Below are 14,495 nucleotides of genomic sequence, written 5' to 3'. Positions count from 1 at the left end.
TGTTACATCTCAACTGTGGTTGAGGTCACTCGTTTTACATGTAAATGGTGACACCTTATTTTCCATCAAAAAATGGCGCTCTCTCTCCATGGATTTGCAGACCTTTATATCATAATCCCTCTTGTCAAGGAAGTCACCAGAAGTAAATCTTTGGAAGAGTAATGGTCCTGTCCTGCTCTTCCAGTCCCACCATAAAGCAAAATGCCACCATACAAAGAACTGAAAATGCCAACTTCAGGCTGTGCTGAGTTTACCAAGGTAAGAAATCTTAAGCATGATTTCCTGGAAACTCCCCCAGCCCCTTATAGTAGACAAAGTACCCTTCCCACTGTACTAAAAATAAAAAGACTCAGCTGTTCAAGTAAAGTCTTTTAAAAAATATAGATTTATTTTAAGCACATGAAACATCAGGAGAGGCACAATTATAAACAGAGAAAGTAAAACATGGCAACGAACTTGCGACCAGACTGCAAGCAATGACTTAGAGGCAGAGGTTACCATTATATATATGAAAACTTGCTGAAAGTTGGTTATTATTTGTACTAGGCAGTCTAGGCTTTGCTCATCTCAGTTTTAATTTAAAAATATCTTCTCATTTCATCCCTTCCAAGTTTTTATTGAGAATTATTTGCCTAAATAGCTGTATATTTTAAATACTGCATAAAGTGCATTCAGATAAAGGATGGAAAAAGGTAAAGGCCCAATTTCCAGTGCACTAGAGAGGACCAAGGCAAAACACATTCATATCATTGACTAGAAAGAGCTTGGTATTGAACCAAGCCCCAAGAACACTGAGTAATGGCACAGTAATGCAAATATGTTTTCTAGGAGACAGCTTTAGATAGATACTAAGTACTAGAACTACGGTTTGACAGCATATTTGCCTTTCAAGCTTTGCAGAACAAGGTCACATTCCTCTGTTGATAATTGCAAGAATAAAAAAATACACTGAAGTTTGAAATGCTCCTCCCAAAGTGTTCCTGAACAGTTGTTACTGTAAACAACATGGTATTTATTTTGAAGTAGTCTATTAATTCTTAGGTCTTACAGTCTGCATTTTCCTCTAGACTGTAAGCTGCTATCTTGGAATTCCAATTTGTTTTTTGTTGTTAGAAGCACAGCCATTTCCATCTGTCACCACCCTTTAGGCCTGAAGTGGTTTTTGTTAACATCAGTGAACCAGCATGTCTTTTTCAGAAGCTTAAGCTTTCTGGTTCCTAAGTAGTTAAGGGCAATTTAAGGACAGCCAAAAACCATAATCTTAAACCCTCAGCTTCCTGTAACTCATTTGTGTGTTGCAGAAACTTGAGAATAGCTAAGTGATATTGAAAAATTATAACACACTAGCTTAATTTTTTTCCTTAAGTCATGTTGGGGATGTAGAGGAATTCAGCAGCACCAAAAATACCACTTGTTTTGAGACAAGTGGACTCCTCAGTCTCCATTCCAAGAGGTCACTGCAGTTCTGGAGCCTCGTACCCCTCTTAGCACACCTATTACTTTTGTGGAAGCATGAACTTGGAAGACACTGAACAATATTCCCAGTACCTTGATACTGACATTAAGGATTGAACAGTGGTTTTCCCCTTACAATAAAACAGGAGTAACTCCTTCTGATATGAAAAAAAACAACCAAACAAAAAAAACCCCAAACTTTTCTTAAGTTGTAACTTCCATCTCTACATCAGTTGTGCTTATGAACAGCTGAGGAAAAAAATTTGTAGAATTCAAGAGCTGAATTATTTAACTCTTCTCAGTCATCCTTTTTGTCAGAAGTACTTGAGCTATCTTCTTCACTGCCTTCAGGACAGACTTTATTTCTTGCAAGTGGTGTTGTTTCTGAGACCAGGGCTGTGCTCCTAACTGGGCCGTGTTTGCCTTTGGGTGGCTCAGTGTCATGCTCCTCAAACATACCTAACTGGTGTCTCTGTAGATCTATGTATGTAGTAAACAATGAGGCATATTCTGGATGCTTGAGTGCAAAATTCTTGAACTCCTCTGAAAAACATTAAAAAAACACAGATGCTATAGTGCAGCAACAGAATCAAAGAAAATTTCAGTGCCTGCTTCTTTTACTGAAGCTGATCTCAAGTTAGTTCCCTCTAAGAAAACCCAGGAGTATCACACCAAGTATCTAAGTCTGTTCTTCAACAGTTCTCCCCAGAAACAAGGTATGAGAACCATCAAGGAATCTGAGGGAATTAAAAAAGGAAACCCCTTGTCAATATGACTATCAGAGTATTCTTTCTAACAAAAGGACGTAACTTACCATAGGAGAGCTTCCCGGTTTCATCTGCGTCTATTTCTTTAAAGAGCACAGAAACATCAAGGTCAGGCAGCCTCAGTGCTGACTGAATGATAGATGCAAACTCATCTTCTGTTATAGTGCCATCCTCATCCATGTCAAAGAGCTGGAAGAGACAGAACGTGTAGAAACACTTTGGCATCACTTTGCCTATGAACCCTCTGTGCACATTAGCCACTCATCGTGGCTTTTGAGCACTCAGCAGCTCTGTGAACAATGCCTGGGATTAAAAGAGCCTGGAATAAGACTAAGCTGACACTTTACAGAGTAATGTCCATGCTATAGCTGGGAATAGAACATTCTGCCAAAACAAACAAACAAACCTCGCAGCGTTGGTTCACTGATAAAAATAATACAAAACGGATAAAACATAAACAAAGATGTCTGTTTATTGTCACCATGAGCTATGCTAAGAGTCTACTGGATTCAGCCAGTCTATATTGGAACATCCTAGGTTTCAGTCTCCATTTTTGTTAGGTTGTAGCACATCTCCTGTCAGATTAAACTTGCTATCATAGTTTATGCTCTGACGTACCTAAATTTTAATGTATGTGATTGATCACCCACTAAGGAATTAATTGTAATTAACAAGGAATTTAGTTTCCTGGAATGCAGGCAGTTGATGTACACTGATCATCCCATCCTGCCCAGTGCAGTGACAGTAACCATCTGCTATGAATCACCCCATGAGAAATACAAGGGATGGATGGCTGTAATTCTTAAATACTTGCTACAGGCAAACTTTGCCATTGTGAAAGAAAAGACATTTAGTGGCACAGAAAACAAGTAGCAAAAGGAACCCACAGCTCCATTTTAGACTGAAGCACGCTTTTACCAGCTAAATGAGTTGTTTTGTGCTGAAACTGGAAATGAAAACAAATTACTGATTTTATAATCAGCATACCTTTTATCATACTGAACAATATAGTCTAAGAAACAACACAACGGAACAGCAACAATAGCTGCTATGCTTGCTTCTTCACCGGAATCTGTACTGATAAAACATCCACAAAAATTAACAAATCACCTTGAAAAACTCTAGAGCTTATCTGAATAGAAGCCAGTGAATATAATGGATTGCCAAAAAATCTCTGGTACTTCTTAAGTATGCATCAGTACCAGGAAGCAGCCAGCTTAAAATGAACATGAGTGGTATCTCAATATGTTGTTCAATACAGTTCATAAGTGCAGATTAATGGGTAAAACAACTGGATCTGTATCAGAGCTACTAAAAAAAGAGCCAAGGATTCACAACATGGGCATACCTGGTCATGTATTGTCTGCATGTACCTGAGATGTGAAAGCAGCTACTGCTCCTTTACTGTTTGTACTATCAGGGCACCACAGGACAAGCCAGCAGCTCTTAGATGCAGCCCAGTTTTCAATGTGCCAGTCCTGAACAGCCCTTGATTTTTTTTTTCTCCCTCTTTGTTAAGAACAATGACTCTAGTGAAGCTTGACCCACAAGAGGATATTACTCCATCTATTGTGACATTGAAGAATCACAGCAGAAAAAAAACCTCAGGCAAAAAAAAACTACAAGTGTTGCTGAATCATTTTTGGAGTTAGCCTGCCAAGTTACATATTCATTAGTGCCTTCAGATGGCTTTTGAAACCCTTCTCTATGATACCTGCAATTCTTCCCCTCCCTTTCGCACTCTAAATGTCAATTGGTTTAAGAGAATTACTCACATTTGCATAACAGATTGAAGCTATAAACTTATGATTTGAAAGCTAACAGACTTACAGTCACTCTTGATTTGTCAGGTTTGTAGATTTACACTAAATTGAACTTACCTTAAATGCCATCCGAATAGTCTCCTCTGTGTTGGCTGGGTTACAGAGAATAGACAAACCAATTACATACTCTCTGAAGTCGATGGTGCCATCTCCATTCTGTAACCCAAACATGCACGGCAGTAGTTATAGTTAATACAACAAATGACTTTAAAAGCTCTTCTGTGAATCAAACACAACACATGCACTAAGTTTACGATACTAGAGGTTTTTGTTCTTCCTGAGAAAAAACCTAAGAGCTTGCTAAATCTGTAATACTAAGGCTGGAGTAGCAATATAAACATTTTCAATAGCGACGAACTAGTTACAGATTTCTTTTATGAACAAAAAAACCTACCAAAAAAAAAAAAAGATTCTTTAGTACATGGCCTTCAGGAAGTCTCTAAGAATAACTGGAATCCACATGTTTGAGGTAACTGTAGCAGTGCATGCAGCACTGGCACTTGCTGAAGTTCAGAGACCAATGCAACACAATGCAGAATCAACAGGCCAAGAGTGAGGCTGCTGCTTTGAGTCTGACCTTCAGCAATAAAACATATGTCAGTGAAAGGACAACCAAATCTACCTGGTTTATCTTAAGCTTTCCTCTGAAGCCTATGCACTGTCCTACCTGCTATTTGGAAGCCAATGCACTGCCCTACCTTTTAAGCCAGAAAGGCAAGGAATTCATTGGAACAGCCTCTGTAATAATTCCAGTTTTGATCTGAACAAACATTTCAATGTGTTAACTACAAAGCTACATCAACAAAACATTTGAAGCTTGCTTTGATGGGATTTGTGATTAATTCTGTGTAAGCTGCATTATATTTGCAGACAGGGAGAATGGCAGATGCCTGATGAAATCTATGCTTATGTCAGTAGTGTTTCGTCACCACACTGGAAGTTTCTTGAGTGTTTTGGGAAACATCTGTCTGGGCAAAAGCCACCTGCATGTCTTAGATGGTGGGACACAGAGCAGGTAATGACAGCATAATAGAGTTGACAAGTAGACAAGAAGACATTGTTTTGAATATTCACAATAAGGGCATTCATAAGAAAATTTTTAAAAGCAAACTGAAGTGTAAAGCAGAGTTCCCTTTGTGGATAATGTGTTTTGCATTTCAACAAGAAAAACATTTTCTTAAAAAGTGGAGTCCCTATATATGAGAACAACATAAAACTTTTTCAGCCAAGTGAGTGAGGGGTGGTCTGCTGGGTAAATCTGCAGCAAAGAGCCAGACCAGGATTCAATTTCTGGCTCTCCTACCAACTTCTAATGTCCACAAGAGCACACCAACCTTAACCTTTCTGCTCTTGGTTTTCTGCTGCTGAACAGTGCAATATGCCAGGGGAGATACTAAGGCTGCCTTGTAGAGTGCTTTGAAAATTTTGGATGCTATGAAACAGGGATTTCAGTAATTGAATTTAGATTTTGAGATGGTTCTTGACTGACAAAATATGTGTAATAACATAATGAAATCAGTATTAATAACTTGTCATCATCAAGCTATACATTTCACAGGACTTAAATCTTCTAAGATATAATTTCATTTAGCCTTCAAAACCAATGCAGGACTCTTTTGCATAGACAGCTGCTATTTTCTTTATGTTGATGGTCTAACCAATCCTTTTGATTGATCTTTTGATGTTGGTTTTGTTATTGGTTTTTTTATATAATACAGTAAGTCTTAGACTTTGGAAAACAAGAAAGTTGCACTGTCGTAAGTATATTTAGATGTGCACAGGGACTGCAAGCCAGATGCAGTATAAAGCTTAAAGTACTACAGCATCAATACTTTTGAGGAGGATATCACACTTTACCTCCTGCTTACTCTTCTATTACTCAGAGCCCAAATGGCACGGCATGGCACAATGGATAACTGAGTGCTTTTCCACTGAAGAACTGGGAGGAGGCTGAATGCCATTAGGAAGGAACTAGCCTCTTTTCTCTGGGATAGTAGGAATATTTTTCTGTTTGCTATTAAACCAAGTGCCGGAGGAAAAAAGTCTGGGCACAAGTTGTAAGTTAGTTTCAAGTAAAAGGTTTCTGCAAGTATACCAGGGAGGATATCTCATCAATTTGAAAAATACTATTTGCCAAGTGTAAGTGCAAGATTTAGAAATCAAAGCTATGGAAATTTACAGACCAAACCAAACCACAGCATGCCATTAACATGCCGATGGCCTGCAGGTATTGAGTGGTATTTCTCAATTAGTCACTGCTGTGTCCCTGGGGAAGGGCAGGGGCATGAGGACTCTCACATCTGGAGACTGCCTCTAGTGCCAGGCTGCCGATTTAACTCCTCTTTTCACATTCCAGCCAGTTCGCACACACCCAAGACAATTTTCGTTTAAAGCAGCAGAGCCTTGCCAAGAAATCTGCCTTGTGCAAGAGCTGTTTTGATCAAAATGTAATCCTTAATTCAAAGAAATGCAGTTTTGACAGTTCATGTTATTATTTTTATTTTTTTTTTACTCAGAAATTGACATCTTAGCCAGAACTGCATATAACTACCTTGAGTGGGATGCTGCAGTCTGATGAAATTTCACTCATATAGCCAAAAGTTGACTTTGGCTCTCTGTCTGCTATGTGACTGCATAATTATTTCAAGTTTCTCTAAATATAAATGTAGCATTTTAAGTTGTTTGCTTTATAACTATGTTTAGGCTTGAAGGAAAGAGAGAAAAGACTAGTTCATGGAACTGTAGGAAGGAGATCATTGCAGAAGTAGCCTCATATAAGTCTTCTATTTTGTCCTGGCCACCAGATAGAACTGACAGTAAAACTGAGGTTTTGCTTCAGCAGCCAAGCATGAAAAGCAGAAGTAGAAAGGAAATGGAATGATTATGTAAGTTCACTGATCATTACAGTTATTGCAACTCTAATGTTGTTCCCCTTGTTGGAAATAACTGCACAAGACTCTACCAGTGACTGCCTGACTTCAGGCAAACAGCCTTTATTCCAGCTTAGTGACTGCTGACAAATCAGAACAGCAACATCAACACCAAACTTAGGAGCTTTTAAAAATAATAGTTATTCTAGTATACAAGCCACTTTACATGAAAAAGTAACTAAGATTTGGTCTTTCCACTATATTCCCTAACCTTAGAATCTAGAATTTTCTGAACTTATGCAACTGCCCAATAAACAACCTACACAAACCCCTCAGAAAAGCAGACTAGTGCATGCACAAGAGGAATCACTACACTTTAAGCTGAGCCATCTACCGCTAGCTACATCTGCCTTAGAAAGACTAAAGGCAAAGACTACAGCAGTGTAGCAGAGGAGTGAAGTCCTCCAGGTGAATCTTCCACGCAAAGCCACTTCTTTGCCACACCTTCATGAATACATGGTGAGCTGCAGCCAGTCTTCAATGGTCACTCTGACGCGCCCACTTCCATCCTGGTCCAGGGACTTGAAGGCCCTGAACATGCTGTCCAGCCGCACCAGGCAGCTGATGAAGCTGTTGAAATCCATGCTGCCGTCCTCGGCGGCGTACCTGCGCACGATCACCCGGCACAGCTGCTCGTTCAGCTGGAACCCCGCAGCCTTCAAGGCGCTGGGCAGCTGGGCTCTCCCAACAGCGCCTGACTGATCGGTATCGTACTGCTTGTACACACATTGCCACTTCTTGACGTTGTTCCACAGGTACTTGAACTCCTCAAAGCCCAGCTTGCCGCTTGTGTCGCTGTCCATGACGGCGACCATGCTACGGCAGGTGTCCAAGCTGAAGCCATCCGCCTTCAAGTCTTGGTGTCTGGAAAGGACTTTGTTCAGGATGTCCCTTAGCTCGGTGGCACACACTTCCATATCATCTCCAGCCAGCTGGGCAAACAGGCGACGAAATTGTCTGATCTCATCGCTCTCCTGAGCTTCCACATTTGTAAAATGATTGCGAGGAGGTGGAGGTGGCTCTGGATTATACTGAGCTGCCGCTTCACTTATAAGGTTGACGAGACCTCCAACAAGTCCTCCAATATTCCCTGCACCTCCACCTCCTGTCAGGAGCCCTCCAAGGCCACGTGCAAGGCTTCCTCCACGACTGCTACCACTTCCTCCACTTCCTCCGCTCAGCAAAGCTTTAGCAAGGAACATTGTGAAGATTTTCTGAAGTGAGTTACTCGGAGATCCAGTGCTCTGTAGCTTTCTGAAGCTGTTTTGTGTCTGACTTGGGCGTGGGCAAAGCACAGCTTATCTGCATGCTTAGACTTCATCGTGTCTGTGCATGTTTCTGGCTCCCAGTTATGTCTCACTAGTTTCTGTCAGGTGTTGATACACCCCTATTTCTTCTCTTCTTTGCATTGTTATGTTTATGTGATTTGAGGAACCATTTTAAAGAAAAAAATAATGAGGTTGAAACCCACAAACACAAAGCAGAAGTCTCAGAATGCTTGTGCTCATACCTGAAGCAATTTGAAACCAGCCCTGTTAGATGAGTGTGACTGTTCCTCAGTTGTGCTAATCTCCTTAAAGGTGAATGCAGCCTTGCACTTCTTTGTTTTCACAGTCTTTTATTCCCTCAAAATTTTAGTGAATTGAGCATTACTTTGCTAGTTCTAGTCATTGATGTTGCACCATATAAAGAAAGTGAAAGGAGTATGATTGCCCTTAATTACTCTGGTTGCCACTGCACATTTCTGATGCAGGTACTTCAGGACTCACACTACATGCCTCAGGAGCCAATGGTCCAAGGTGGGGAGGCAGGAATGAGAAAAGGACGAGTACCTAGCTCTGCCAGAGCTTCAAGGCATTCAGCAGTTCAGGAAATATGCTTGACTCCTTCCTACTTTAAAGCCTGTAAAAACTTTTAATGAGGAAAAATCCTGAAACAGTTTTAATGAGCATATACCATGGCCTCCCAAGGACAGGTGTACTGCTAATGCTAACTGATCAGGAAGAGTGATGGTGAGCTGGGAAAGCTCTTATGGTAAGAGAAAGCCTCCAGTCCGCAGGCACTTGCAGGACAACAGGCTGTGTGCACTGCAGCACGTGTGGAGGCCTAGAAGTAAGATTAATTCTATCTCTGCTCTAGTCATTGATACTTCTGGTATAGAGAGAAATGCAGCCATTTCTGTCATCCTCAGAGAGAAGAAGAAAATTGGAGAGATTAGCACTGACTAGGGATAAAGCCTAAACGACCACGTTAAGACACAGTCCCCTTTATGGCCAGAGAGAAGCAAGAGGAGTCCCTGTACAGTCTAACAGCAGGAACACTGCAGTGTTCCAGTGAACACTCCAGTTAGCTTCACTCTGCCTTAAATGATCTAATTAATTACAACAGCTAACTAAGCTATCAAAATGTACATAAGATCAAAATCTGCAGTTGGCCAAAGAAAATATTCAGCTATGAAGATTATTGTCTGATACTGGTGCAGGAACTTGGTCCAAGGGATGGCTGCCATCTCACAAGGCAGAAACTAATGAATATTTTCTCTGCTGAAACTTATGAACCAAACTGTAAGGGTCACCTACCTTGCTTACAGAAATTGTTAACCAAGAAGCATTTACTAAGCTGGACATAATGAATTATAATAAATACCCTTTTGGTATGTGATGTCTAACAAAATATTATCAACAAGTCAGTTAACCAATTACTCACCCTGTCAAAAAGTAGAAACAGCTCTTTGAGGACATCTGAAATAGGCAGCTTCAAGTACTCAGCAAACTCTTCAATTCCAATTCTTCCCCCTTTGGAAGCACTTGCAATAGCAGCAAAAGTATCCAACTGCTCTCTGACATGATTCCATTTTAGGCTATGCAAACATGAGAGAGAGGAGATATTTCTATACAGCAGTTCTCGGACAGACGGAATTCCAGTAGGAGTTATTACAGTGTTCAAAGATGAAAAACTGCCAAACAGGGCATGTGTGTACAGCATTTCTAATGCTGTACTTCAGATATTTTACTTTAAATCAGTAATTAAGAACTGCTCCCCTCTGGTTATTAATATTAAAAGCAGGCAGGTCTATGCTTGGGTATGTCAGACTTCCATAGAATACCTTCCCAAACCTAGAACTGTCTGTCCAATTACTAGGCTGCTCCAGGAGAGAGCTTTTCATTACCATAAATTCATGTGTAGCAGTATTTTGCTGCATCATGCTCTAGGGTAAGTACTTCCTTGACAGAAGGAGCAGGTCTCAGCTCTATTAGCAAGCTCTCTACCCAAACACCAGTATTGCTAGAGCCTGAGAACTGTGAGTTCTCTGCAAAATACACCACTGCACCTCAGTAAGAATAATTAGGATTGCCATGTAACTATTCCAGATGGAATTCTATAAATGGATATATAGCACATAATAATAAGTCAAGATTTATTGGACACATTCAGATTTCACCACAGCCATGCCAGGTTATTTGATGGAGTATGGTTACATGGCTCAGTCCTCAAATTCCACTGTATCCAGACAGAAAAAACTGACATCACTAGTGACACATGGCTGCACAGTAAAACTAAGAACAGTAAGCTGAAGTTGCAGGCTGGAAAGAAGGCTTTTTACTTCCTGCCACAAGCTGTCAGTGCCTCATCACTAAAGCAATTTAAATTTCCACCAAGATTACCATGGAGTGCTTCAAATAGGTACTGCTCTGCTTTTCTCACCCTTTGGTGAGAACAATCTTTTCTCTGGCAATGCTGGTGACAAAAATTACTCGGGATTAATCCTTACTGGGATTTTCCTCATATCTGACTTCCTTGTAATTTATGTAAGTTGTATGCTTAAATACACTATGTTACACATGGCCAAGTCTGTAGTCTGGTTATTTAACCTTTGGCAGATGGCCATCAACACCTGCAGCACTTCAGTAATTACGCTACCAAGCAATAAAATTTCCCTTACTTGAGTTTCCTGCTAATTTTGGTGAACTCCACCAGCCCAGCTTCCATGGGTAAAGTCAACTGCCCTGCTGAAATCATCAGTCTGCAATCTTCAAAAGTGTGATCAGTGATTGGCAGATTCAAAGCACTGAAATAAAATTAAGGAAAAACAAAATCAATTTCTGATATATGAAAATAACTTTTTGTAGGCAGTTCCCCTTCTCTGATATGCAAAACAAGCGGTAATTCATTCTTGCACTGCTGCAAGTAGGACAAAGCAATATACACCATTTCATGAAACTGTGAAACCACACCGTGAAACTACATTATGGCAGTACCATGAGCTTTTAAGATTTACAGTCTTGTAAATGCAGCCCAGTAATGCTGGAGAACAACCCACCACCCACTTCTCCTTGCCAAGCAAGGAGAGATCATTTTATTCCAGTTTTCTATGACTTGAACTTACTATGTTCCAATGTATATCTTTTTTTATGTTCCATGTAAAAACAATCAGGGTAATCTAGTATAGGATTTTGACACCTATTAGTGAAAATCTAGAGCAATTCCTATATATGTATAGTACCTGGGACTCAACTAAATTGTACTTTATGGTTAGGCTATATGTGGAATTGCTGTACACAAAAGAACAGTTCTCAGAGGTTTTATTGATGATCAGTTACTTACTTTGCCATGGTTTGTCGGACTCTGTTGGCAAAAAGAATTGGATCATTCTTTTCTTCCTCAGTAGGAACATGAACAGGCAGAAACTGAAAGGGATGAGTTATCCAATCAATTCAATAGTTACCACTTCATTAGGAACATGAGCAATTTCTTATTTTTGTTTGAGTGCCGGAGGAGAAAAACATCAGCCATGCAATGAAAGGACTGGGCACTAGAGGTCTCAGCCACCTCAGAAACTGCTCAGGCTCTTCTGCCCTCCCCACACAAATGAGATTTACTGCAAAACTCTCAAGTTTTGGTAGAAGTTTCTTTAATATGTAAAATCAACCCTCCAAAGAAGGAAAGTATAATAAATACATAGTTAGAAGATTAAATGCTGCACTGGTAAGAATGTGAGCCTGAAGTACTGCACACTTCTTTTCAAAGATACTTTTAAAGTGATATTATATATTAGACTAGTGTGTGAGAGAGTTTTAATGTTTTTAAATACACACTGCAGTCCCATCTCATACCTTGTGTCAGTCAGCATGTGACTGATAAGTTTCCTGTACATTTTTCCCCCTGACAAAAACATTAGGGAATCATAGTTCTGAGTTGTAAGTAGCACACTAACTGGATACAGTTTTGGAACTCCAAGCAGAAAGTAAAAAATCCCAACAACCCCCTCTCCGACCACAACTTGGAAACACCCCAGCTATCTAAATGGAAACATGTTTACTATTGAGGATTTAGTAGTATTATTCAAGAACCTGCAAGTACCTTTTCACCAAAATAGCCTCTGGATGAACTATTATCTATTGTGGCATGAACCAGCACCTGTTTGCAAAGTTGTGTTTGATAACGGGTGCTTTGCTCTTCCTACTTCAGTCTACAGTGTTTGCTCACAGATCTGTTTACTGTGCCTCTTCCCAGCTATGGTTATAATTTATCTGAGTTCTGCTGCTCTGCACCCTGCCCTTAATTCCTAGAACACAAAGATTCCAAAATAAAGTGTTGCTCATGGTTCATTGGAAGAAAATTGTTAATTATGTGCCAGTGTGTTGCTTTAGTTATACTGCAGGTGCTAGTGATGCATTATTACAGTGCTAACTGTACCACATAAACACAGTTTGTCCTGAACTGCCATTTAAAGTTTGTTTTTAAGGAATGCTTTCTCTTTATGATTAAAACTAGTGAGTTTATAGAATTGGTTATCTGTCAAATAACCATAAAAATTTTCTTTTTATAATTAAAAATTGTCTCCCTTGTAAGGAAAGGAGAGGTCCCGCTGTTCACAGGAATATTTGGGATTTCATTCCTTTGTAAGCAGTTGCCAGCTCTGTTCAAGGTCTGGAATAGGTCCCTGGTTATTACAACTCCCCTTCAGAAGTCACATAACTCTTAAACTGAGAAAGCGCAGGCACACAGCACACAGAAATCTCTGACGTCCCTGGGTGAGATGAAGTCATCACTCCAGGTTTATCTATGCAAACACGGTCATGGTTTTGAAAGTGGTCATTATTTCACTAGAGGCTGAGGTCCTACTCACAGAGCAACGTAAATTCCTGGCAGCTTAAACACCACCTTCATCCCCTTCAAAAAACCCCTTACAATTATTCATAAAACCTGTTTGCCAGAAACAACAGCTGAGGAGCAAGAATTTGGTTTCTTGACCTCCTGCAGTGGCTGTATGATCTCACACCTCAGCTGCTTATCTGCTGGAGAGTGGCAAGTACATCTTCCCAGTCAAATTCAGTCCTGTATGAAAATTCTTCACACCTCTTTCAGCAGCAAAATATTTCTCTGATCTGCTTGTGACCTTGTTTCTCTTCTTACAGAATTTGCCAACTGCTGTATTTTTTGCAGCCCTAAAACTCACTGCTAGGCTCAGTGTCATGTGCAATATCCCAGTGTGTTAGAGCTGGACTGGATATGGACACACAGCCCTGGAGCCCATCTCTGCTCCTGCATAGCAGCTAGAGGCACTCCAAACTGGTGGGAGTGGAGAGGCTACTTGCACACAGGACGGGACAGCAACAGAAATGTCCATTTCTAAAAAGAGTAGCTGGAGTCCCTCCTTCCACAGGAAAATGTGTCCCTTCTCTTTTTAGAAACTGAAGGGCTTTTGCACTGACACTAAGAAATTAGTTTCATTTTGAGGACAAATGCTGTTGTGTAAGCTGCAAATTTTTTCATGTTTCAGTTTCATCTCTTGGAACACGTTATTTATTTTTTAAAAACAAGTTTGAGTTTTGTTCTGAAGTAGGGAAAATAATGCTCTTCCTTCTCTTGCAAGGGCTGCATTAATTGTTCCTTGCTCCCATGCATGTAAATCACATAGCTGTGCCCCACTGAACAAAAATTATTAGGAGAAGTATCTCTTGATTACACCCACTACAAATATGTATCTAATGCATGCATTATATAGTAACAAGATGTTCCCTTAAAATTAATTTCATTGTTCCACTACAGAGACTAGATTGCCAATTGTTAGCAGTAACAACACTGCTTGTATTCACAAAGCTTTGGACTCTGCTAAATTCAGTGTTTTGCAAATAAACAGCAAAACATTTTTCATTTTCTCCCCTTCCTCAGGTTCCTAAACCAGCTTAGTCCACACTGACAGTCCTTTGTGGTGTGGTAAGGAATGTGTTTTGAAAGCTGCCTCTTTGACAGGGAGCAGTTAGAGTGTGAGTACTCACACCAAGGAGTGTGGATGTTGTTTCAGTTATCATTCATCTGTCCCTGTGCTGTGCAGTGGATTTAATGATCAAGAGAACTGGTTCCTTATATGAGGCTCAGCACGAGTACTTGAATGAGCTCCTAGCTGTAGAGATATATGTGAGTCCAGTCTGGGAAGATGGTGAGAAAGAGAAGGTTACTTTGAAGGGATCAGAGAAATGAGGAGGAGGGAAAAATAAGCTGTTACCTTTGAAAGA

General features: G+C 40.2%; 2 protein-coding genes across 2 annotated transcripts in view; both read right to left on the bottom strand.

Moving 5' to 3' along the window:
- Positions 1-366: 366 nt before the first annotated feature.
- LPCAT2 (lysophosphatidylcholine acyltransferase 2) overlaps positions 367-14,495 on the bottom strand; it is a 28,733-nt gene continuing 14,604 nt past the window's right edge. The window contains exons 9-14 of the mRNA XM_038148261.1: positions 11,581-11,663; positions 10,919-11,044; positions 9,682-9,835; positions 4,103-4,201; positions 2,270-2,411; positions 367-1,998 (exon numbers count right to left, since the gene is read on the bottom strand). Of these exons, the coding sequence (XP_038004189.1) occupies positions 1,754-1,998; positions 2,270-2,411; positions 4,103-4,201; positions 9,682-9,835; positions 10,919-11,044; positions 11,581-11,663 (849 nt within the window). The 3' untranslated portion in view covers positions 367-1,753. The remainder of the gene's footprint in view (positions 1,999-2,269; positions 2,412-4,102; positions 4,202-9,681; positions 9,836-10,918; positions 11,045-11,580; positions 11,664-14,495) is intronic.
- On the bottom strand, positions 4,419-9,424 carry CAPNS2 (calpain small subunit 2). The gene has a single exon (XM_038148262.1). The coding sequence runs from the start codon at positions 8,175-8,177 to the stop codon at positions 7,422-7,424; it is 756 nt and encodes a 251-aa protein (XP_038004190.1). The 5' UTR covers positions 8,178-9,424; the 3' UTR covers positions 4,419-7,421.

The sequence above is a fragment of the Motacilla alba genome, chromosome 11 (genome assembly GCF_015832195.1).
Source record: "Motacilla alba alba isolate MOTALB_02 chromosome 11, Motacilla_alba_V1.0_pri, whole genome shotgun sequence".
In the NCBI taxonomy this organism is placed as follows: domain Eukaryota; kingdom Metazoa; phylum Chordata; class Aves; order Passeriformes; family Motacillidae; genus Motacilla; species Motacilla alba.
Note: the sequence above shows the minus strand (reverse complement) of the source record. Positions and strands in the feature narration are given on the sequence as shown.

Bases quoted from the DNA above. Each gene is read 5' to 3' on its own strand.
- CAPNS2 (XM_038148262.1), bottom strand. From the start codon at position 8,177: ATGTTCCTTGCTAAAGCTTTGCTGAGCGGAGGAAGTGGAGGAAGTGGT.